General features: G+C 35.6%; 1 protein-coding gene across 1 annotated transcript in view; it reads right to left on the bottom strand.

The window, feature by feature from the left end:
- Window positions 1-26,865, bottom strand: part of DTHD1 (death domain containing 1) — a 79,002-nt gene that overhangs the window by 25,306 nt on the left and 26,831 nt on the right. Inside the window, exons 6-8 of the mRNA XM_068541992.1 lie at window positions 20,382-20,546; window positions 18,406-18,695; window positions 11,125-11,369 (exon numbers count right to left, since the gene is read on the bottom strand). Of these exons, the coding sequence (XP_068398093.1) occupies window positions 11,125-11,369; window positions 18,406-18,695; window positions 20,382-20,546 (700 nt within the window). The remainder of the gene's footprint in view (window positions 1-11,124; window positions 11,370-18,405; window positions 18,696-20,381; window positions 20,547-26,865) is intronic.

A 26,865-nucleotide genomic window follows, 5' to 3' on the forward strand; every position in this document is an offset into this window, starting at 1 on the left:
CTCTTGTGATATTACTGTATTGTTGTATTCAATTATTTATCTCTTGCATTGTTTTATAACTTTTAAAATGTGTATACTTTATTTCCTGCACCAGAGTGTAATTTCCTTGAAAGCTAGGACTTTGACATGTATTACTTTATATATATATATATATATTTGATATATAAAAGTGCCTCCTCCTTTTTAGGAGGGCCTAAAAAGAAGTAATACATGAGTAATATGTATATAGTAGGCACTTAATTAGTAATTAACAATTAATTAGTAATTGTTCATTGACATGGCTGATATAGCTACAGGAGAAAAAAGATTTGTAGTTCATGAACTAGAAAATTGTTTGAATTAATGAACATCATTTTTTACTTATTAAATGTTACAATTTTAACAGAATATATCCAAATACATCAATTACCTATTTTTGTTACAGTTTCCCAGACAGGAAAGAATGTATGTGCTTCCTTTATAAAAGAATTAGTGAAAGTCATATGACAAAACAGTGCACAGTTCTTAGTTTAGTTATACTGCCCACTGAGGAGAGAAAACCTTCCCTTTACGGACAGAGGGTTAAGGAGGAAGGAGGAGGAGGAGGGACAGAGATGGAGAAAGGGGAAGAGGGAGGGAAAGAGATGGGGAAAGAAGAGGAGAAGAGGGGAGAAGGACAAGGAAAGGGAGGGGGAAGCAGAAGAGGAAGGAGAAGGAAAAGAGAAGGGAAAGGTTCTCTTCTGATTAAATCGGTGGGCAAAGCACTTTCCAAAAAAGAATGCAGTATCCTGTTGCTGACTAAACCAGTTTTGCTCATTTTCTCCCTTTCACATGTCATGTACAATATAAAGTCTATTTTTCACTGACATGGTCAAAACTGTGTCTTTGAGGATCATTCTGATGGCTTAGAGGAAGTTTAGACTACAGGTAGGAAGGGCGTGTCTAGGCAGCGCCAAGGGGCGCCAACATTGAAACACCGGGGAGAGTGAGGGGGCTTTTAAAACTTGCACGGGTTAAGGAAATTGACATGATAGCTCTACGTACCAAGATTCTAGTGACTTTCTTCTATAATTGGTAGGGGGTGGAGTATGAAGCAACATAGTATTGTAATTAACTCTTGTACAGAAAGCATGAAACTAAGTTATCAAAAATCCATTCCCCCCAACACACACAACCCTGATTTCTCTTACAGGTTTTTTAAGATCCACGCTTTTTCTAATCTGCTTTCTTAATAGTTACCAATAGCGTTAAAAGTTCCATTTCATTGTTGAACCTTAATATAATTTTGTAAACTATTACAACTAAAAAGCCTGGGTAGAATTGAAGTGCCTGTGAGTGTAAAAATTTTCAGTAGTTGGAAACTTCTCATTTATTTAATCAAGATTGTTCTCTAGTAGTTCATATCGTTAGGGAAAAAAAAAGATCAGATAGAAAAGAAAGTCAAGGGACTTCCCTGGAGGTCCAGTGGTTAAGGTTAAGACTCCACGCTTCCACTGCAGGGGGAGTGGGTTTAATCCCTGGTTGGGGAGCTAAGATCCCACTTGCTGCTCAGTGCGGCCAAAAAGAAAAAAGAAAAGAAAGTCAACCCTGGCAGGGCAGCGAGATGGCAATGGAAGTCCAAAGTGGTAAGAAAGTGGTGATTCTGAAGAACTGAATGTCTCATCAGCCTCTGCATGCTTCCTCCCTTTGACACAGCAAGTTATTTAATGTGGTGAGAAAGTAAGTGTTGAAGCAGTATCATTATTTACTAGAAATCACATGTCAGGAGTTCAGTTTAAAAAAAAAAAGAGGAAGTTCAGGCTAAGCAAAGCCTGGGTCAACGGCTGGCTTACGTAAATGTGAAGGTTATGTATGACTGGGATGCTGCAGCCTCAAACAGAGCCCACAGAAGCGGCCACCTGGAGCCCTTCTCTCCTTCAAAGCAAAGCCTCTGAGCAGACAGGAAGAGTCAGCACCCAAAGGCAGCCACAACGCAAACTGGTGCAAATTACGGAACAGCACAGACAGTCACCTATGTGACTTGATTTCAGAAGCACACACGCATGCCGCTTCCTGCCACCTAAAAAAATCTTTGACAGTTCTCTGAAACTTGCCTTGTTTCTGCCAAAGCGCAAATAGACATAATGTGAACTGAATTGACTTGAATATTCTGTAAAATGAGGAAGTTTGAAGCATCACTTAGGAAAAATTTAGAGATAAATCATCCTTCTTTTCAGCCATACATTTTCACATATATTGACTCTGATCGTTTTCAGAAGATCATATTGAAACGTCAGCTATCACCAGGACCCTCTTTGTCTCTCAAACCTCATCCCTTTTCTCTGTCCCTCATGTGTGCATTCACCATGATAGTCTTCCTTCGAGCCCTTGATAAGAAGCTCATGCCCATTGCAGTCTGGGTGCTTGCCATTTGCCTCCCTGGGTGCTCTCCAGGCCGCACGAGTGCACAGGCCTCTTGTCACTGTAACTCCTCAGCCCAGAAGACACCTCCACAGTGAAGCCCTTACTGGCCATCCCGTCTGTAAGTGTCCACTGCCAATTCTGTCTATCCTCTGATGCTGATTTACTTTTCTTCTTGATGCTTCTTATGTTCCTCTTTAAACTTTTGGTATTTAACATGCAAGCTCTATTTATGAATTCACCCAGTTAACAAACATTTGTTGAGCACCTAACGTATGCCAGACATTATTCTAGGTCCTTGTGATTCATTGGTGAACGAAACAGATAAAGGTCCCTGCCCTCAAGGAACTTATGTCCTGGTTGTGGAGTGGAGGTGCTCCTATGATAAACATAATAAATGAGGAAATACATGTTCAAAGATAAAAATGCTTTAGAGGAAAAAACCAAATCAGAGCAATTTAAGGAGGATCAGGAGTGTCAGGTTGTGTGTGTTGGAGTTGATTGCAATAAGAAATAGAATCAAGGTGGGCCTCAGAGAGAAAATGAAATTTGATCATACTGAAGGAGATGAAGGTGTTAGCCATGCAGGTATCTGAAACCAAGTCATTGCAGGGTTTGGAGCAGAGGCAGGAGTTGGCTGATGGTTTAAAGGCTCACTCTGCCCTCTGAGCTGAGAGTAGTCTGTAGAGGGGCACGGGAAGAATGAGACCGTATACATAGGAACACCACTGTATGCCTGGCCCATGAAGACAAGAAGTGTTTGTTGAATGAATTAATATATGAATGAATGGAATATGGAGGCTGAAGAATAAGAGATCCTCACAAGCATGAAGTAATGGGTGATATGTTCACATCTTTGGGAAACAAACGTAGTACATTAAGGTCACATCTTATAATTATTTGTATGTGAATACGTGTGTGTTTATATCTATATACATATATATGAATATTTACTGCTTGCCTTCTCTGTGGAAAACACTTTGAGTTTTGACAGATGCCTTCACCTAATTTATGCCACGTCCATAAATGTATGCATAATGTAGTTTTCATTAATGCTAAGCTCCATATAATGTGACTACTTCCATTTCCTGAAAAATAGCACATTCTAATACTGCCTAGCTGAGATGCCTTTTTTTTTAATTCTGAACTTTATGGAAGAAGTTTGTTCTCATAAAAACAGAGGTCATGGTTTCAATTCCCATTTAGATATGTTAGCTTTAAATGAGGAAAAAAATTTCTCCAGCCACAGATTCTTTCTCAATGCCAAAAAGTTACTTGTGAAAACTCAGTTTAGGCATGAGAAAGGGCCAAAAGAGTGAATCCGGAAAGCCCTATACAAACCAATTTGGAGAAAAAAAAAACAGGTGGCATACTGGCTGTAGATAAATATATGAAAGGCAGCAGACATTTAAAATGTAATGTTTTTTAAAAGTGCCAATATAGTTTCGAGATGATAAATTTCAAGGTTGGACAATTTTAAGGTTCGAAAAATTGTCTCATTTATCTAATAATTCACAAATAATTATCAAATGTGTACTATGCCCGGCACCGACAATACAAATTGAGCACGACAGTGGATGTGTTTGTATGGTTGATTGCACTCATTCCCAACTAAGGTAACATCACTCTCAAGGAGAGAAAATTTGCTCTTGGGCAAGACAAAAAAGCCTAAACTTTTAACGTATGAAACATAGATATACATACAATGCATAAACAGACATACAGTCTAAAGATCCCTTAGGAAGGCAAAAACAAACAAAAAAAGGTTGAGAAACACTTGTCTATTGGAAAGCTAGGGATTATGATAAAATAAGATAACTGCAGTGATAGGAAAAGTATAGAAGGTTGTGGAAACACACACCAGGAACACCTAACTTGGTATGAAGGGGAGGTCAGGAAAGGCTTCCAGGGAGAAGTCACACTTCAGCAGAGCTGTATGGGATGACCAGTAGGGACTGCTCAGGCAAGCAGGTGGAGGGTGTTGTTCTAGAATCAAAGCAGAGGAAGAGCTCATGCACAAGATATGGACAATCACTAGCACAGACTTTCCTTGAGGAAACTCTATATAAACCCCTTAATTATATAGCTTGGCTAAGTTGGCTAATTAACTCACAATGTCAGATAGGCCATAGAGAAAACACTACAAACTGAAAGTTGAATTTGGGTCACATTTTGTACCTCAAGTGTGTCCTCTCTCACATAGGAGTCTTTCTTTCCATTGTCCACCATCATCACAGTGAGACTTTCACCACTTCCTACCAGAGAATTCCAACAGCCCCCCTTACTTGTCTCCCTCTGCTTACCCCATACATCAGAACAACATAGTGATCTTAGGAAGTAAAGTGCTAAATCAAGCTACCAAGAGATCACCCCTGATGTATCCTTTCTCTGCTCTCAAATCTTCATGTTGATCCAAATCAGCTCCTTGGCCTGACAGCTAAGTGTTTGAATAGCCAGGCTCTAAATGACTGACGTGAGAGAACTCAAGTATTCCTTTAAGTCAACAGTTCCTAAACTTGTAGAATCTAATGAACTCTATAGACCTCCCCGCATTCATCCAGTCACAAATATTTAGAGTGCCTACAATATGCCCAACACTGTTCTAATTACTGACACTAGAGCTGGAATAGGGTAGACAAGGTCCTTAGCTCATGGGACTTGCTCTCTCAAGGAGGAAAGTCAAGTAGAAATTAAATAAACAAATAAATAAATCTAATAATTTCAATTGATGGTAAGCATTATGAAGTAAGTTTTAAAAGGGTCAGGAGCTAAAGGGTGACTTGAGATAAGGAGATGGAGGAATAAGGATAAGGAGGTGATAGTTGAGCTGAGACCTGACTAATAAGAACCAGTTTCATGACTATCTGAGGGAAGAGACCCCCAAACATAGGGAACAGCAAGGGCAAAGGCCCTAAGATGGAAATGAAAACTCACAGAGGAAAAACCGATAGTGGGTGTACACTGCTCTAGCTATACCATTCTTAAAATATAATTTTCAGTATCAGTGGTTTACTAGACTATGCTACCCTACACATGCCTCCCAAGAACTCCAGGATCTCCCCAAAACCAGCAAGTAAAGGGTTAATGACTCTAGGACCCTGCTCAAATGGCTACTTTCAATGCGAATGACGAGAACCCATGTCCTATCATTTGTGAAATAATTTTAATATCACCTCTACACTAAAGCATGGTATACATGAAATTGTCATACAACTTCCTGGGAGAACCCGAACGTCCTGAAATCCATCCTGTATCCTTGACTAAGAATCCTAGTGTTATCTGCTAAAGAGGAAATAGCACATAGTGGTTGCCTATGTGTGAAGCAGATTTTCTGGGTATGAATCTCACTTCTGACGCTTACTTAGTTACGGGTCCATGGGCAAGTTGCCTAAAATTTCAATGCCTCAGTTTCCTATAAAATGAGAACAGTGATAATGCTTCATATGATTTTTGTGAGGATTTAATGATCCAGTGCACGGAAAGCATTTGAAAGATGTTTGGCACATTGGAAATTATTTTAATGGTGGTTATACGAATTCTGAATTCCTGCCTACCATCCCCGGTCAAATTCATTCCATTTCCTCAGCCTAACATACTTTTTCCTTCATTCCCAATGGCCAAATTTCTACAAACTTACAAACCTCAGATAAAATGCCACAACCACCATGAAACTTCTATTGATTTTAGCTTCCAGAAAAACAATTTCCCTCCTCTGAATAACTATTCGTACACTGTTTATACCATTAGTCTAATTATTCACAATCTTACAAGGTGATTTTGTATACATGTTTTGCATACTCTGCTAGATTGTAAACAATTTTGAGCAATGATGTCCTATAGAAATATACTTTGAAACACACAATTTCAACTATTCTAGTTAGCCACATAAAAACTTTTTAAGCATATGAGGTTAATTTTAATAATATATTTTTGTTTAACTCCGTAACCAAAATATTATAACTTACTATGAAATCATTATGAGCAAAATAACAAAATATTTTCTATCTTTTTGTACTAACTCTTTGAAATCCAATGTGTATTTGACACTTATGGTACATCTAAATTTGGACTAGCCATATTTCAAGTGCTCCATAGACACATGTGGATAGTGGCTGCATCCAGGACAAATAGCTTTAGGGCATGTATTATCCTATATAGCTCTGTATTTATCAGAATGCCTAGCATAGCACATTTCCTATTTCAGAAGTTCAATTAATATTTGTCAAATTAACGACTTACTTTACTGATTTATTCAACATCAGTACAAGATCTAATCCCATAGAAAACATGTTTCTGCTATTCATAACACAAGTAAAACCATGTAAAACTACTTCTGGCTTTCTTTAAATGATAAAAAGTTTGTTCTTCCTCTGGAGTGACAAATTTTTCAGTTATATTTCTCATTAGAATGTAGTTTAGAAGTACAAGTCCTGGATCACTGAAAGAAATAGTACATAAATAAAATTATTTACTTTTTGTTTCACGTGTTGAGAGAATTCATTCCTACACTCCTGATAAGAATAAGAATTTTAGAAAAAAGTAATTAACTCTTTTTAAAAATTGAGGTAAAATTGGTATGTTATCAATACATTATATACGATTCAGGTGCACATTACAATTTGATATCTGTATACACTACAAAGTGAACAACACCAAAAATCTAGTTACCAATCATCACCATACAACTGACATCTTTAACCATTTTGTCCCCCAAATCCCCCTCCTCTCTGGTTGGTAATCACCAATCTGTTATCTGTATCTATGAGTTTGTTTTGGTTTTGGTTTGTTTGATCATTTTTTTGTATTTTAGATTCCACAGATGAGTGAAATCACATGGTATTTATCTTTCTCTGTCTGACTTATTTCACTTAGCATTGTACCGTAAAAGTCCAGCCATGTTATTGCACATCGCAAGATTTCATTCTTTCTATTGCTGAGTAGTATGCCATTGTGTATATATACCACATCTTCCTTATCCATTCATCCATCAATGGACACTTAGGTTGTTTCCATAGCTTGGCTATTGTAAATAATACTGCAATGAAGATAGGGTGCGTATATCTTTTCAAATTAGTATTTTTGTATTCTTTGGATAAATACCCAGAAGAGGAAGAGCTGAATCATATGGTAGTTGTATTTTTAATTTTTGAAGAATCTTCATACTGTTTTTCATAGTTGCTGGACCAATTTACATTGCCACCAATTTACATTGCCACCAACCCCAAAGTGTATAAGGGTTCCCTTTTCTCCACATCCTCTCCAATACTTGCTATTTCTTGTCTTTTTGATAATAGCTATTCTATACAAGAGGTTTGAGATGATATTTCATTTTGGTGCTGATTCTCATTTCCCTAATAACTAGTGATGTTGAATATCTTTTCATATGCCTATCAACCATCTGTATGTCTTCTTTGGAAAAGTGTCTATCTGGTTTCTCTGCCCACTGTCTAATCGAGTTGCTTCTGTTTTTGTTGTCATATTATATGCATTCTTTATATATTTTGGATATTAACCCCTTCTCAGATATATGATTTGTAAATATTTTTTCTCATTCAGTAGGTTCAACTTTTATTTGGATGATGATTTCATTCACTATGAAGAAGCATTTTACTTTGATGTAGTTGAATTTGTTTATTTTCATTTTTGTTTCCTGTGCTTTTGGAGTCAGATCTACAAAGACATTGCTAAGACCAATGTCAAGGAGGTTATGCCTATGTTTTCCTCTAGGATTTTCTTGGTCTTACATGCAAGCCTTTAATCCATTGTGAGTTAATTTTTATGCATTGTGTAAGATACTGGTCTAGTTTCAGTCTTTTGCATGTGGATGTCCAGTTTTCCCAACATGATTTATGGAGGAGACTATCCTTTCTTTGTAGTATGTTCTTGGCTCCAATGTCGTAATTTAATTGTCCGTATGTGTGGGTTTATTTCTGGCTTCTCAGTTCTGTTCCATTGATCTGTGTGTCTGTCCTTATACCAATACCGTACTGTTTTGATTACTATAGCCTTGTAATATAGTTTGAATCAAGGTGCTTAATCCCTCCAGCTTTGTTTTCATTCTCAGGATTGCTTTGGCTATTTGGGACCTTTTGTGTTTCCACACAAATTTTAAAATTATTAGTTCTAGGTCTGTGAAAAATGCCTTTGGAATTTTGATAGGGATTGCATTAAATCTGTAGATTGCTTTAGTTAGTATGAACATTTTGACTATTTTAATTCTTCTAATCCATGAGCACAGGGTATTTTTCCATTTATTTGTATCTTCTCCAATTTCTTTTATCAATGTCTTACAATTTTTAGTGTATAGGCCTTTCACCTCCTTGGTTAAATTTATTACTAGCTTTTTTTTATACAATTGTAAGTGGGATTGTTTTCTTAAATTCTCTTTCTGATAGTTCATTATTAGTGTATAGAAATGCCACAGATTTATTTATATATTGATTTTGTATCCTGCAACTTTACTGAATTGATGAATTAGTTCCCACAGTTTTTGGTAGTGTCTTTAGGGTTTTCTGTATATATTATTATACCATCAGCAAATAGTGACAATTTTACTTTTTTAAAAATTTTGGATTCCTTTTACTTATTTTTCTTATCTAACTACAGTAGATAGGACCTTTAGTACTAAATTAAATAAAAGTGGCAAGAGCGGGCATCCTTGTCATGTTCCTGATCTTAGTGTAAATGCTTTCAGCTTTTCACCATTGAGTATGATGTTTGCTGTAGGCTTGTCATGTATGGCATTTATTATGTTGAGGTAACTTTTCTCTATACCTGCTTTGTTGATAATTTTTTTATAAATGGATGTTGAATTTTGTCAAAAATTTTTTCTGCTTCTATTGAGATGATCATACGATTCTTATCCTTTATTTTGTTAATGTGGTATAACACATTGATTGATTTGGAGATGTTGAACTATCCTTGCATCCATGGGATAAATCCCACTTGATCCTGGTGTATGATTCTTTTAATGTATTGTTGGATTCACTTTGCTAACATCTTGTTGAGGATTTTTGCATCTACGTTCATCAAGGATATTGGCCTGTAATTTTCTCTTTTTCGTGGCGTCCTTGTTTGGTTTTGGTATCAGGGTCATATTGGCTTCATAAAAAATTTTGGAAGCGTTCCCTCCTTTTCAATATTTTGGAAGAGTTTGAGAAGGATAGATAGTAAATATTCTTTTGAATGTTTGTTAGAATTCATCCATGAAGCTGTCTGGTCCTGGACTTTTGTTTGCTGGGAAGTTTTTGAACATTGTTTCAATCTCCTAACAAGAAATCAGTCTATTCAGATTTTCTATTTCTTCATGACTGAGTCTTAGAAGATTTTTTTGTTTCTAGGAATTTATCCATTTCTTGTAGGTTGCCTAATTTGTTGGTATATAATTGTTTGTAGTAGTTTCTTATGATCTTTTTTATTTTTGTGGTATCAGTTGTAACTTCTCCTCTAGATGTAACATTTATAAATATATATGCAGACAGTATAGGAGCACCAAAATAAATAAAGCAAATATTAACTGACCTAAAGGGAGAAATTGACAACAATACAGTAATAATAAGGGACTTTAATATTCCACTTACATCAATGATAGATCATCCATACAGAAAACTAATACGCAAACATCAACTTTAAACAACACATTAAACCAAATGAACCTAATAGATATATATAGAGAAAGAACATTCCATCTAAAAGCAGCAGAATACACATTTTTCTCAAGTGCATGTGGACCATTCTCCAAATAGGTCACGTGTTAGGTCACAAAATAAGTCTCCATAAATTCAAGGAGATTGTAATCCTGTCAAGCATCTTCTCCAAACAACAGTGACATGAAACTAGTAATCAACTACAAGAAGAAACTGAGAAAATCACAAAAATGTGGAGATTAATCAACATGCTACTGAATAAGCAATGAGTCATTAGGAATTCGAAGACAAAATCAAAAACTACATAGACAAATGAAAACAGAAACAGGACATACCAACATCTATGCTAAAGCAGTTCTAAGAGGAAAGTTCATGACGATACAGGCTTACTTCAAGAAACAAGAAAAATTGCAAATAAGCTAACTTTACACCTGAAAGAACTAGAAAAAGAGGAACAAAAAAGTCCAAATTTAATCGAGGAAGGAAATAATAAAGATTAGAGTGGAAATAAATGAAATAGAGTCTGAAAAGACAGTATAAATGATCAATGAAACTAAGAGTTGGTTCTTTGAAAAGATAAACAAAATTAACAAAACTTTAACTAGACTAACCAAAAAGAAAAAAAAAAAAAAAAAAAGAACTCAAATAAACAAAATCAGAAATGAAAGAGTAATTAACTCTTAAAACAAACGTGCAGGATTTGGTAAGTCTCACTGAAAATATTTTGATGTCATTTTCCTTGTCACCACATGATTTTTCTAAAATTGTTGTGTTCTGAAAGGTATTCAATGTTTTTATAAATGATTTTTTTCAGTTACTCAGAATCAGTTACAGAAAATGAATGACATTTTTTCAATAGTCATTAACAACATACTGTCAGGACCAGACCAACTTAAATTGTTCCTATTACAAAGTTGATATGGAAGAAAGTAGAAATCCTGACATGCATTCTATCACTCTTGTAGCTTATCCTTCCTTATCAATATTATTCCTATCTTTCCTTTCAACCATAAGTATCCATATGTATGCAATATTGAATTTGGTAGAGAATTATAGAGAATTAACAAAATACAGTAATTAGGGAAGTAAAATTACTCACCTTTGGCAATTTCAATGGTAATTTGCAAATTGGCAACTGATCATTGTTTTCGTTAAGTACAAGAGATTGATCCAAGTTGTGGACTATCTTTTCTTTAGGTACTTTATAAACTACAATGGTACCCTTATAATGAGGGCAGCTATAGTTTCCAAATTCATCCACCTCTTTGATTTGGAGTTCCAGTCTAGGTTTCCTTTGTAAATGAAAAATAAGCTTATAGTCTTTTCCATAATCCTTCCCATTGCCTAAATAGAAGTAAAATGCATTTGTTACTATTAATATATACCACTTTTTTAACTTATTTTTTAAAAATCCAAATAATCATTCATTTTAAAAAATTTGTCTTTTTTGTGTCAATACCTCTTGTCAAAACATAACCTAATAAAGCAGCACTAGGCTGAGACTGTATAAATTACTAAAATGATTCTCATCTATACTTGGACCAGGTGCTCTCTAGCTGCTTCTAGATCTAATAATCTTTGATTTTCTTTTTCTTTTTTTATGCATTTGTGGGAGTCATCATCAATCTGATTTTCTTTTTCTATTCCATTTTGCTACAGCAAGAAACCATTGGAAATACTCATCTCTTTCTCTACTTAGAAAATTATTTTTACTTTTTAAGAATGATATTTTTCCTTTCCCTTAACTATTCATATCACGTTGCACACTATCACGACCTCACAACAGACATTCTAGAACTGTGCTCTCCTATACGGTAGCCACTAGCAAAATGTGGCTTTTAAAATTAAAGTTAAAACTAATTAAGATCAAATTTTCAATTCCTTAGGCGCTCTAGCCACATTTCAAATGTTCAATAGCCACATCTGTCTAGTAGCTACCATATGGGAGAGTACATATATAAAACATTTTCACCATGCAGAAATACAGTGCTGTCCTAGAACTGCCAAATGGAATAGTTTCTAGATTTAATAGTTACTGAAAACCTGGTGAATTCTCCCCAAACAAGCATATGTAAAAGTCTTCTCAACTGTCCACTGAAAATAATGGAGCTTTAGTGAACATAACATTTCACTCTTGGGGGTTTTACCATGACAGTCAGGATATTTCACCTTCTCATTGAAACAGTAAAACAGACACTACGATATTCATAAAGCAAGTGTGCATTACCCTTAGCAAAATTTAAAAGTAAGCTGTAATGTAGTGGTTATAATATGTTTCTGACATAAAGATCGAGATCCATGTTCAGCCTCTAATATTTACCTACGCCGTAATATTTATCCAGTTCTTGCACATCTTTGTACTTCTTGGAGCCTTAACTTCCTTACCTTTAAAATGAGAAATAAAAACTTACCTCCTAGGATTGTTCTGGGAATGAAATGAGGTAGTATGGATAGAATGATTGGCACAGGGCCTGGCACATAATAAAGGTTCAGTAAATAATAGCAATGACAGCAAATGAGAAGAACGAAGAAGCATTCTTACATTGTTTTGAATTTGTATGACAAAAAACAACCCACTTAAATTTTTTAAAGAACTGTCAATATGAAGCTTTTATATCTAAGTTGTAACTTTCTGCTGCTCTCAGAGGCCTGAAAGTTGACTGCCCAGAGCTTTCTCTTTCTCTCTCTTTCTCTCATGGGAAGCTTTCCCTCTTGCATTCTGTGAGAGATGTAGATGACACTAATGCTTTTCTCCTTGTTGTGACTGCTAGAGGTCATTTTGGTGAATTTCTAAAGCACAATTAAATCTAGAATTAGAAAAACTCCAGGTTATGGAAGGTATAGGAGTATGTCCCTTTGCATAAGTCTACATTTTAGAGGAAACCTGGCTCCTTGAACAAAACAGATACCTAGGACATCCTAGGACAGGCATGACTAGCCAGGGTTTGCTTTAAAAGTTTCATTCTGGTAAGAAAGAAAAAGAAAGGGAAAAAGAAAAAAAAGATAAATTATTTGGAGTCACTGAAATGTCATCTAGTAAATAGTAAATAAGAGTCTCTAGATCACTGTGGGAACACTTAGCAAACTTCTACTTCCATGCCACTAGAGTACTACCAAGAAAAATGTTGCTACTTTTGTCCCAACAGAATATAATTTAGTAAATTTCTCCTTCCACCCCTTGAACGATACTCCCTGCCAGGTATACAATTACTCATATGGGATAATGTATATAAGTATATAAAGATTGGAGAATGAGGCGTAGTCACATTGGTTCTACCTATTTCTAAAACTTATCTACCTCGTATTGCCAGTTAATTTAAAAAAATAAAGATTTGTAATGTAAATCTCTAAGAATCACATTTATATATGAAATAAGGATGAAATTATTGAGGATCTCTAGTAATAGATAGCATGATCTTAGTGTTATCATAGAAAGTATTATGTAGACTTAAGTTGGAGTTTCACTGTTGCTAAGATGTAACACTATATTTTGAAGACCCTTTGTCACAGAAAAAAACAGAACCAAAAAAAGAACAAATAGCACAAAGAAATTGCATTATTTTATTTTTTTCTCCCACTCTGGCATATTTAGAGAAGTAAAACCAAAAGTCATTCATTACATACCAAAATTATGAAAGCAATCATTAGTTGACATTTTGAGAACCTCTTTCTCGTCAACATATTATGTACATAGTTCCTAGTAGGGATAGTAGGATAGGAGCTATACAATAAATATTTGCCATTTAAAGAACTAAAGAATTTATTTATTTATTTATTTATTTATTTATTTATTTATTTATTTATATTTTGTGAGTTACTAGATACTTCTTATAGCAATGTATTTTCTTCTCAATAATGCGTATTGGAACATTTTTATTGAAGACATAGGAAGTACAAACATAGACCTATATGCTTTTGCTTAGAAAAGTCACATGAAGAAGTGACATGCTACCAACACAGCAGAAGACTCTCATGAGAACCACTGGTTCAGGATATTTCTGTGTCCTAACACATCTCCACCAGTTCTAGGTACTTTCACCATAAGCATCTTTGCTGTAGACATCTTTGCCACAAGCCTTTTTTCCAGCACATTTTTGCTATATAACTATCTGGCCATAAGGCAATTTTGCGTAAAAGATAAAAAAACTGGTTAACAGTTTGGTTTGACATATGCAACCAAAAAATCATGACAGATGACGATGTTTTACCCCAAGAATTGGTTTCTTATTTCGAAACACACTACACTGGGGGAGAAAGAGGCTGAGACTGAGAGCCTGGCAGGCCCAGGGTTGAAACCACATTTCCCATAGAACTTTGGAACATCTGTCAACAGACACGTGACAATATGCAAAGGACAAACAGTGTAGAAGGTTTTGCAATGCAACACAAAGCTCAGTTACAAATATGCATCCTAGTATGTGGAAACTGATACCTCTTTCAGTGAAGGATGAAGTTTTAGTGAATAAGAACAAGTGCGATGCCAAACAGAAAGATGAATAAACAAGTAAAAAAAAGTGTATAAAATACTATGAACAAAAGACTTCGAAGACAAGTGCTTAGGTACAACACACAAAATAAAATCAGTTATCTGTGCAGCATTGTCATGAATCTACACATATTTTAATTGTATTTAAATATTTTGTTTCGCAGTAAAGTCTTTATAATTTTGTTATTCATTTTTCATGTTTCATTATGTGCTTTTAAATGTCCCTCTTTTATTTTTTGCCATTATACCTTTTATGGCAAAATTGCCTTATGGCTAATTAGTTATGTAGTAAAAATGCTTGTGGCAAAGATGTCTATGGCAAAGATGCTTATGGCGAAAATACCAGAAACAATTTCTAATACCTTTGCCTCTAAGCCTCCATCATCCCTTGCTTGATTCATTGTAATGGCTCATTAAACTGTCTCCCTGCTGCTACACTTGCCTTATACCATCTAATCTCAACACAGATATAATCTGACCCAGATCATGTGACACCCCTGTTGAAAATCCATCTTGGCTCCCCACTTCATTTAGAATAAAAGGAAAAGTCCTTGAAATGGCCTTCAAGGCATGACCAGTACCTACCTCATCTCCTCTAACGCTCCTCTCCCTCCCTCTCATCCAGTGATCCCAGCCTTCTTGCTCTGCCTGGGACAAATTCTCCTGAGATAGGATTATGGTTTGCTCTCTCCAAGTCTCTGCTGAAATGGCACTTTCTCTGACGAGTCTATTTAAAATTGCAAATCTTCCACTCTCTCTGAGACTTTCTATTTCCTTTCCTTTATTCTTCTGTAAGGAACTTTCCACCTCATTAAGCTGTACATTTTATTATTTATTTGCTTCTTCTCTGTGTCTCACCAGTAAAATATAATGTACATAAGGACAGGGAATCTTTGTTAAATGAGTAAAAGGAAGGTCATTCTAACATTCTAACACGTGTGTCTGGGAAAACTATTTCTCTGGGCCAAAGGGTATTTGGGGCAACTTGGACACACACAGACCTCTTTGGGGCATTACTCGATGTTATGAGTGGTGCCAAGGTGTCATTATATAAAATTCTGTCTGCCTGTTTCCTAACACTTTATGAATTTTCTGAGCACTAGGGGCTTAGATGTGATGCAATAGAAAGCTTAAGTGCTGAATCAACAGCTCTAACCTAGAGAGAGAGAAAGCAGATTCTAGCTGTGTCCAGAAGAATGCCAAAGGCCAATATAAAAACCAAAGGAACACCTAGTTTATTTTCTCTTAGAAGTAGAAATTATCTCCATGTCCCAAGGTCCTCAGTCAAAAGAATCATCTGTATTCTATATAAGGAATATAGAGATTTTGATATTTCTCAGAGGGCAGTCATCTAAATTTATTAATTAAAGTTTTAAATACTTTTAATCACATAATACTATAATGTTAAGTTTGTTCCAAAGCTTTTGACTTCATTCTTCAAACAAATACTTCTTCTAGCTTTTAGGCACCTCCCTAAAATAAAGCAGGCCCACCAATAAAACAGGCCCTCCTTTCATGGCACTGTAGTCAGAGACACTGACATTGATCAAACAATTAAAAAATAAACAGAAGATTATATCTATGACCATGTCCACTAAGAGAATTACACAAGGATCTGAATAAGTAAAATAAGAACAGATGTAATCAGGAAAGATAGGAAAAGTTTCTCCAAACGTGATCATTATAAGTGAGATAGGAAAATACAGTAAGAGATGACTGGAGAAGAGGGTGGAGATGGATTGAGGGGAGGACCTCCAGACAGACAACCTCTGGCAGTTTGTATCTGAGATTCACAGAGGCTACCACAGGCCCTGATGGAAGGATGAAGTATCAATTCTTTACTGAGGGTCTTGTTCCTCTTAGATGGAGAAAATCCAGTGAAGCTCCAGATCTGGCCATAAGTCTCTAGAAAAGGCAAAGGAGAAAGGATCCTGGCATCCTGACTGACTCATTTTCTTTGAGTGAAGAGGAGTTCTTCTTCATTTCTATATGGAGGGACCGCACACATGCTGCCTGTCTCCAGGCACTCTTATTTTAGCATATACTCCCTATTCCCCATTATAGGCAATAGTACACTCAACCGTTGCCTTTGAGAAGCACAGTAACTCTGTCCTGTTTGGAGCAGGAGGTAAACACAGCTGCTGTCCCAAGTACTACAGGAAGTCATTTGCATCACTAGTTTGGGTGGGACACTTCCAGGTTTTGACTCTCTTCTTAGAGGGATTATCCTAGCGTAGTTTCTACTCCAGAAGCCAAGTAGGAAGGGATATCTTCCACCCTTCCTTCCTCTCCTCCTCTCCTTTCCCTTCCCCTTTTTCTGACATTCTGTCACTCACTCCATAGGTCCCATCAGCTGGCTCAGATGGCTGAGACTCTGCATGTGAAAGTGGAAGACATACTTCAAATTGGGACACTTTGAATCTCACTTATTTCTGAGATACCAAAAAAAAGGTCAGCTTCAGCTTTAAGCCACATCGTTTTTGAAGCCACAGAGAGCAAAGAGCCAGTGGAGCTTAGAGTAATTTCCAGAATTAGAGAGAAAATAGGCACCATTTAAAAATCAATGAGATCTATATTAATTTATAAGTAAACAGAGACTCTTACTTCAAGTCAAGTCTATCACAGGACTCCTGGGCCAGAAATTCCCACAAAACCCATTCCTGAATTTCCCCCACACCTCATCTTTACATGCACACTGTTCGATATTATTCTGCCTCAAGGAAAGGAGTTAGAAAGGAAAAAGGGTTGAATCAATACAAAAGAAATGGCTGTGATGGCAACTCCCCCAAAGCTCTTTTTCTCTCTTCTCTCACACAGTTGTTTTCTCTCTGTGTTCTTCTTTTTCTTCCTTTTCTCTTTCTCTCCTTTTATCTCTTCTGTCTCACCCATTCCCTCACTTCTCCCACATCTCCTGCCACCTTTCATAGTCACTCACCCTGTTTGTCTTCCTCAGCATCATCATGTATTCATTCATTCACTATATATTTATTGAAAGCCCTTGATATACCAGGCACTATTCTAGGCTCAAGGGTACACAGCAAGAAAGACACAGTCACTGCCCTAATGGAATTTACATTCCAGTGAAGAACATAAATATAGGAATGAAAAGTATATAAACAAATAAATAAGTAAAGTAATTTCAAGTTGTGGTAAGATTTATAATGGAAATAAAAGATCACTAGATAAATATAAAGATAAGAGGTAAGCAGGGTATGTCATCTGGATCTGAGGTTCTTAACCACTTTTGTGCCATGGTCCCTTTTTGACTTTGGCGAAGCTTATTGATTCCTTCCCAGCATAGTCTTTTAAATATATAAAATAGAATAACTGGAATTATAAATAAGACAGTTATGCTGGAATATAGTCTATCCACACATCTCTTGGGAGTCCACTGACCCCACGTTAGATTCTCTGTAGGACAACATAGAGTTTGGGTATTATTTAAAGTGGAATAGGAGGTAATTACAAAGTTTTAATCAGGGGAGTAATAAAGTATGACTTATATTTTTAAAAGATCACTGTTATTACTCTGTGGAAATATTGATACATTCCATTTCACATGGCTAATAGTGAAAACAGAGGAATATTTAGGAGGCAACAACACTGGTGTAGGAAAGAGATGATCCTAGCTTGAACTCAGCTATACAAATTATGGAGAAGACTATTTCTAAAAGTGTCACTTAGGGTCTGCCCATTAAGGAATGTGCATGCCCTAAAAAGAGAAGAAACAGACTGGAAAGAAAGAAGTAAATAAGTCCTTTTTCTCTTCCTACTTTTCCAAAGCTTCCTCTCAGTTCTTTGAAAATTTCCTTAGTAAAACATGTTTAGTGGACTCCTTCTGAAGCTTGTGGCTGATAGCCCATAGCATATGCAAAAAGATTTCTTGATACTTACTTGAAGCAAATATGTTTCCAGTAAACCTTAAAAGGAGTTGTTCTCCTTCTTTCACTTGGAATTGGCGAGATGGCTCTGGAGGACCACTACACGCTTCCAAGCGCAAGTTCCTAAGCACCTGATGTAAATCTTTAGAAGGCACCACTAAAATAATGATTCTATGTGGGTTGTCTTTCTGGTGATAAAGTACAATGCAAACAGTGGTGCTGAGCATGGCTTCCTCCAAAGACTTCACAAAAGAAACCAAATAGCTATTGTCCACAATGGAAGACGGTTGAAGCACTATAAACCTACATGGAAGAAAGAAGGAGTAACCTGAGGGAAAGAGCCAGTTTCAAAAATATCAAGAATAACTAATAACACCCCCCAAAAGCCATTATTAACCAAACCTCCTTTAAAAATCAAGCATTCTGATGACTAATTGATTAAATTCATAAACGACTTGAATGAAACTCTTGGCAGTCAGGAAACCAGGTTAAACAAATCAAGTTCTAAAACAGATGCCCATAAACAAAGAAGTCATCCAGCCCCAGCTTAGCTCTAAATATGACAGCATATTTTAAATTATATTTTAACTAGCATTACCAAAGAGTATTACTTCAAAAAGAGAAAGATGATCGAGATAATCTGTTTACTATCAATAGGACAAAAAATATATGTCATTATTAAGTGGGGATTGAAATATTCACCTCTGTCACTGTGTGATAAGAGTTGTTATGGTGGACGCTGTATGGGTTGAATTGCGTCCCCTTCACCCAAGTCCTGTGTTGGAGGCCAAACCCCCAGCACCTCGGAACGCAACCTTATTTGAAGATATGGTCTTTACAGAGGTAATCAAATCAGTGTGAGGTCATTAGAGTACACCCTAATCCAGTATGACTGGTGTCATAAAAAAGAAATTTGCACACAAATACGCATACAGAGAGAATGCCATGTGAACACGAAATGAGCCATCTATAAGCCAAGGAAAGAGGCCTGGGACAGATCCCTCAGAGTCCTCAGAAGGAATAAACCTTGCTAACACCCTGATTTTGGACTTCTAGCATCCAGAAATGTGAGACAATACATTTCTGTTGTTTAAGCCACCGAGTTTGTAATACTTTATGATCGCAGCCTAGCAAACTAATTCAAATCCCTCTTCCTGGTCTGGCCCACCCGTTGCCCAACTGTTCTCCAGAAAATTGCTCTACAAGAGCCCCCTCCCCCAGAACAGCCCCACATCCACAGACAAAGACTAACTGATGCAAGAGTGTAAAGCCAGCCTCCTTGGTACTCACACTTCAGAGCTCCCCTGAGGTATCAGGCTGAGGTAAAACTTCAGCTCAAGCCATAGTTTCTCCCACTTCTTCCCTTACCCTCCCTGCTTTCTTTCATCACTCTACAGGAGTCCCCTGGGAGCCCTCTCTCAAAGAATCACTTGCATTCTCATCTCAACTGACCCAAGACAATTATAGATGTAAGCTCTTCCTTTATGAGATAAAGGCTATCTTTGGACATGTGATTGCCCTCTCTTTATGAGTGTCTACTTCTCAGGAACCTTAACATGTCTAACTCTTCTCATAATGAGCTGTCTAGAAAACATGGAAATGAGAAAGCAAAATGAGGACACTGGAATAACAAATTCAGTTTATATATACATAGGAGATAAGCATGATATGAATGGTTAATTACTATCTCCATGGAATTTCAGAAATGAAGGTGCTATTTTAAAACTATTTTGGAGTTAGAAGAAAGCTGTAAAAATAAATTTAAGTTAAGAGTGGTTTCCAACAACACCTATTAAACTATCATGAATGAAATTACAGATAGCGTATTCTTGTCAGGCCTAGTTTGCATTTTAAGCACACCCTAAAGGACTATTCATATTTCTATTTGAGGAATAAAAAGTCTAATCCTATGATTCTACTTCTGTAAACATCAATTATGAACCATCAGGATATAATATCATCAATAGTTATTGTTTACTGTTGTATTACCTCTCTAAATGTTCACACAATTCAAATGATATCAAGCCACTTTGCACGGTTCTCACCACGACACCATCAAGCACAAACCAACCACTGTCTCGGCTTCTGAATCCCAATAATTTCAAAGATTCACAAGCATTGTTCCCAGGTTTTCTTATGGAAGTGCTTTTTGTCCTATATCCGGAAGCAGAAGAGAAATTGGTAAAATTTGTGGAGGATAAATCATATTTAATGCATTCATTATTTCATTAAGTGAATAATCAAATAACAATTCATTAAGTATATGGTATGTGCCAGTAATTATGCTGTGCACCAGGAACACAAAGATAAGATATATATTGCCCTTGCTCGACAGAAGCTCACAGTGTTACAGTATTAAACAATCACAGGACAAGGTGATCTGTGTGGTAATGAAGAGAATGTACAAAGTGGCTTAACAGCAGAAGGAAGGTGTTCAGGAAAGCTTGCAAAGTGAAAATGCTAGTATTGAAGATGAGCTTTGGAGAATGAGAAACATTTTACTACTGGCAAAAGAGTTAAGGGAATATCCCAAATCAATAAATTCACTGATGTAAACTGATGCTTTAGGATAGCCAAGTCTCGTGGTACAGCAACCATAGACTCTGGAACAATACTGCCTACTTCCAAATTCTGAGTGGCTCTGCCTCTTATTAACTGTATGACCATGAACAAGCTATTTACCTCCCTATATTTCAGTCTTCTTATCTATAATATGAGTATAATAATACCATCCACCTCATAGGATTAAATGAGTTAAAATTTGTAAAGCACTTAAAATTGTAGTAAGGATAAATGGTATTGATATTCTCATCCTAATTCCTACAGCAGACATGGCTAATTAGCTTACTTGTACAATTCTCCTTGCTAACCTGCCCCACCCCAAAGCCTTAAAAGAGGCAGCTGTATATACTATGTGATACTTTCCCCCAACCAGAGCTGATTTCACTAACAGTAGATCAACTTCTAACACCCAGCCAATTTGATTTCTGTCTTTGAAATTTGACTAAGAAAAAGGCCCAGAGATTGTAACTTATTGTCCTTTGGCTGTAGTGCCCTGGGCTATGAATATGAATAAGCAGAGAGATTATTAAGAAAGGAAAAACAGAGAAGATGCTAAGAGAGAAAAGGAAAAAAACCAAGGTGAAAGAATTAGGGTAGTTTTAGAGATGGAAAAAGAGTTTAGAGAAAGCAGAGAGTACCTATTATAGCCTTACAATGAACTCTTCTTAAATTCACTTAAATGGGTATCTGTTCCTCAAAGCTACAGAAAGAAAAATACTTGATACTGAATATCTTGCTGGAAAAAGGAAAACAAAACCTGGTCTAATGCTGCTAAAACCCACAAGGGGGACAGAGCCATTCTAGCTAGGTACTAAAGAATGAAGATGTAAGTGTGAATCCCACATCTTTATTTGTGAATAGGATTAGTTACGGGTTTAAAACCATTTTAGTTTCACAGGTTGAGCTGTCCTATAAATCATAAATTAGGAACTGAACTAGATTTAAAATGTCTACTTTGAAAACTTTAGACTGTATTGATCAACCAGATTAAAATCAAGAAGATAGGGGAAAATATAACAGTTTTTGGCTTTTGGTTTATAACCACAAATACGGTAAAATTTTTAACACTTGGAAGTTAATAATCTATTAACACAGGAAGATATACTCATACTGAATCCAGAACTTTGGTCATTTACTAGAAATTGACTTAATTATGTGTAATAAATTTTTTTTTCTGATAATAACTCCTACTTTTTTCCTAGTAATAGTCTGTTTTCTGTGAAAACCTACATGTTTTCAGCTGCGGTGGGGCTGACCCTACTCCCAAGTCTAGGTGGGTGTATGACCTGAGCCAATTCGTACATTTGGCATTCATCAGTGCTGTTTTCAAAATACCCAATTTCCCCCTACCATTCTGAGCACATGATAGAGTTTCACTTCCTTGTCCCCTATGGTTGAGTGGGGCCATGTGACTTGTTCTCGTTAATGAATAGTGAACAATGTCATTTTGTCATTTCCAGGCTAAGCATTTAATTACTAGTGTGGGTCTATCCAAAGGTCTTTCTTCTGCCAACATGACAGCAACCAAACAGTGGTTGCCCTTCAGCTTAAGTCTAGGAGTGAGACGACCAAGCCTGTCTTTGATGAATCAGGTTTGTGTTACCATGCCATAAACTAGGCTAGCCTGCCTTGTACAGCACATCTTCCTTTTGGTTTTAGTGATCTGTACAGTGATGGGTTTGTGACAGATTTGGAGTAAGAATAAGAGCCAGGGCTTTTATGTATACTCATGGGGAAAAGAAGTTTCCTCTTTTCTACTGAACTTGGAGTTTTGAAGACATAGCAATATTACCAGCATGAGGAATAAGCACGTTGGAGGACGGAATTGGCACAGAGGAAGCAGAAAGAGAAGAGAGACTGGGTTTTTCCTGGTCCAAGAGAAATATTACAATAAAAATATCCCCAGATTTGTAATTTATGTGGACCAAAGAATTCCTTTTTTCTTAAGAACTTTGGGTTTGTTTTTCTGTCACTTAAAATCAAAAAAGTCCTTAATGATATTAAGGTCAAATTTAAACTATTTTTTTTACAGTTGAGATATAATTGACATGTAACTTTGTGCAAGTTTAATATGTACAATGTGATGGTTTGATACTTGTATATACAATGTGATGATTTGATACTTATATATATTGAAAATTATTACCACAGTTAGGTTAGTTAGCACATCTATCACTTAAAATTTAGACTTTAATATGATAATAGATACAACACATATTGAAATTAAAAAATTTAGTGACATCCTTATTTATCCCAGCTGTTCTTAATAGCACTGCAAATAAACACCTTTATTTAAATACATACTATTAGCAAACTTTGACAACTAGTATTGCCAGGTAGTGAATAGTCCTTGATTATACTCCACAAAAGATGACATTTTGATGTACTAATAGTTCCGTAAAACATAATCAACCTTTATTAAATCAACTTGTTTATTCAAGAATAACTGACTTTGCTATTTCTTGAGTTCAAGGCTCTTTCAGTATCCAAAATTCCAGGCATTAAGGGAATTATGATTGGCCCATTTGGGGTCAAATATTCAAATATAATGAACAGGGACATTGAAGAACATGGAAGCTCCTTTAGATCCACTAGGATAGAAAATATAATTTCCAGAATTTCTGGTATAATTACCCAGAAATAAAATAGCAGGATAAACAAACCAGCAAGTGTCTTCCCCAGGCTGCCTTTTTCAAGTCTAAGAGTGTCCTGATGCATCATTCCCAGGTACAGGCCATAGTGCCACACAATTAAGATTTTTCCCTGAGATAAAAAAGATTGTTCCAAGGTACCTCAATATTTTGTCTCTGCAAGTAGAAATAGACATTACAGGGAACTTTTCAAGGATAGTTTCTTTTCTTGTTTTTTAGACTATATATTTTTAAAATTTTTATTGGAGTATAGTTGCTTTACAATGTTGTGTTAGTTTCTACTGTACAGCAAAGTGAATCAGCTGTATGTATACATATATCCCCTCTTTTTTGGATTTCTTTCCCATTTGGGTCACCACAGAGCATTCAGTAGAGTTCCCTGTGCTATAGAGTAGGCTCTCATTAGTTATCAATTTTATACATGGTATCAGTAGTGTATACATGTCAATCCAAATCTCCCAATTCATCCCACACCCCCTTCCCCCTTGGTATCCATACATTTGTGCTCTACATCTGTGTCTCTATTTCTGCTTTGTAAATAGGATCTCTGTACCTTCCTCTCAATTTTGCTATGAACCTAAAACTGACTAAAAATATAGTCTAAACCACTAATCCATCTCACTGATGACATATGATGTGGATCATCTTTTCGAATGCTTATCTGCCAACTGTACATCTTCTTTGGTGAGGTATCTGTTAAGGTTTTTGGCCTATTTTTAAATCAGGTCTTTGTTTTTTTATTGTCAAGTCTTAGGAGTTCTTTGTAAATTTTGGATAAGCGTCCTTTATCAGATATGTCTTTTGCAAATATTTTCTCCCAGTTTGTGGCTCACCTTCTCATTCTCTTGACATTGTCTTTCCCGGAGCAGAAGTTTCTAATTTTATGAAGTCCAGCATATCAATTATTTCTTTCATGGACTATGCCTTTGATGTTGTATCTAAAAAGTCATTGCCATACCCAAGATCATTTAGATTTTCACCTATGTTATCTTCTAGGAGTTTTATAGTTTTCTGTTTTACATTTATGTCTACATTCTACTTTGAGTTAACTTTTGTGAAGGATATAAGATTTGTGTATAGATTCTTTTTTTTTTTTTTTGCATGTGGATGTTCACTTGTTCCACTGTCTTTGCTCCATTGTATTGCCTTTTCTCCTTTGTCAAAGATCAGTTGAATATATTTATGTGGATCTATTTATGGACTCTTTATTCTGTTCCATTGATCTATGTGTCTATTCTTTTGTCATCAATACCACACTGTCTTGATTACCGTAGCTTTATAGTAAGTCTTGAAGCCAGGTAGTGTCAGTCCTCCAATGTGGTCTTCTCCTTCAATATTCTGTTGGCTATTCTGAGTAATAGTTTCTTTTTGATTTGGAAATTAAATTAAATTCTTCCTCACTTGGCTTTCCAATCCACAGGTAACATTATACATTCTTAAGTACAAAAGTATATAATAAATTAAAAATATTTCTAGTATACTACCTCTAAATTTAATAAATATGAAAAATCATATTTGCTCAGTAAGCACTTACCTCAAAATTTTGCTGAAATCATTTCATTCTATTAAATGACATTAACCTGTGTTGACAACATAGTACTGGCTGATCAGTACAAAGACAAATATGGTGTGTGTGGTTTTACTTTTTATAAAATTACCATTTCTTAATGTAAAACATGGTGATTATAGTTGATAACACTGTTATATAGTTGAAATTTGCTAAGAGAAGAGAGTAGAATTTAAATGTTCTCACCAAAAATTTTTTAAAAAGATTAATATGTGAGGTGATGAATGTGTAAATTAGCTAGATGGGAGGAATCTTCGCAGTGTATCCATATATAAAATCTCCATGATGTATGCTTTAAATATCTTACAATTTTCTTTGTTAATTATACCTCAGTAAAACTAAAAAGTAAATAATTAAAATGACTTTTTTAGGTGGAATCTTTTAAATATTATAAATTAAATATACAAGATACAAGATTATAAATAACAAATTGACACTAAGTAATCTAAGTTCTCTGTCTCCCTAAGGCTAAACAACTAAATCCTGATAAATATGCTTTCTAATTTTTTTTTTTTTTTTGGCTTGCAATAAGCAGGAGGAATCTTAAGGGAATGTCCCAAATTCCCCTCCAAAACATCTGTGAAGCCAGGGTCGAATATCAGGGGGCAAATAGCCAGGAATTATGGGATTACTATGAGGACAAATTCCTTTCCAATAACTTAGATACAGGAGAATAAAACTGTAAGTGATATCAAGTGAGCAAAACAAGGAGCTGTGATCCTTGAGATCCTCACCATAAAAGGTGAACTTGAGAACTTGACCAAGACTCTCAAAGAGGTTGAAGTAGTCCCAGGTAAGTAGCACCTGGTTCTCAGCATAGACAAATAATTAGCATCTGGAGGAAAGCAGCTCCATTTACACCTGCAGAAATCTCATATATACATAATCACAAACAAAAGTCCCCAAACATATAAAGAGATAAATACCATGAATGACAGCCAGCAGAAGTAACAGGCAACACCCTCAAAAACTGCAGGTATCAGAATTAGTAGTTACAGAATGAAAAAACAACTATATATGAAAAGTTTAATAAGATAAAGGACAGTATCATAAAAATAAGCAGTCAGCAAGAGACTATCGAGAATGATGAGGGAAATCTGAATATGAGCTAAATAGAACCTTAAGATATAAAAAATATAATTGCTGAAAACAAAAAGTCAATGATAGATTAAAAGTACATTTTAAAGTATACAATATTTGTGGCAATTGAACTGAAATGTGAAAAAATTACACAGAATATAGTATACAGAGACAGGAATATGGAAAATGTTAAAGAGAAGAAAAGAAATATGGAATTTAGAAAGATATGGCCTAATATACATCTCATTGGAAATCCAGAAGAATGGAGTACATAAAATGGAGGTGAGGCAATATTTGATTAGAAAACATATAAGAATTTTTCAGAAATGTGAAAATGCTGTATGATAGCACTTATATGTGGAATCTAAAAAAAAAAAAAAAAACAAACTAGTGAATAAAACAAAAAAGAAGCAGACTAACAGATATAGAGAAGAAACCAGTGGGGAGAGGGAAGGGGGGAGGGACAAAGTAGGGGTAGGGGAAAAAAGGGTTATTATGGGATTATATGAAATCATGTGTGTGAAACTTTTTAAAATTGTAAAGCACTATAGAATTTTTAAAAATCTTTCATTTACATAGGTAAATAAAGTCCTTCAAAAACACAAATGAATAA

Source organism: Eschrichtius robustus, chromosome 4, assembly GCF_028021215.1.
Source record: "Eschrichtius robustus isolate mEscRob2 chromosome 4, mEscRob2.pri, whole genome shotgun sequence".
Classification (NCBI taxonomy): domain Eukaryota; kingdom Metazoa; phylum Chordata; class Mammalia; order Artiodactyla; family Eschrichtiidae; genus Eschrichtius; species Eschrichtius robustus.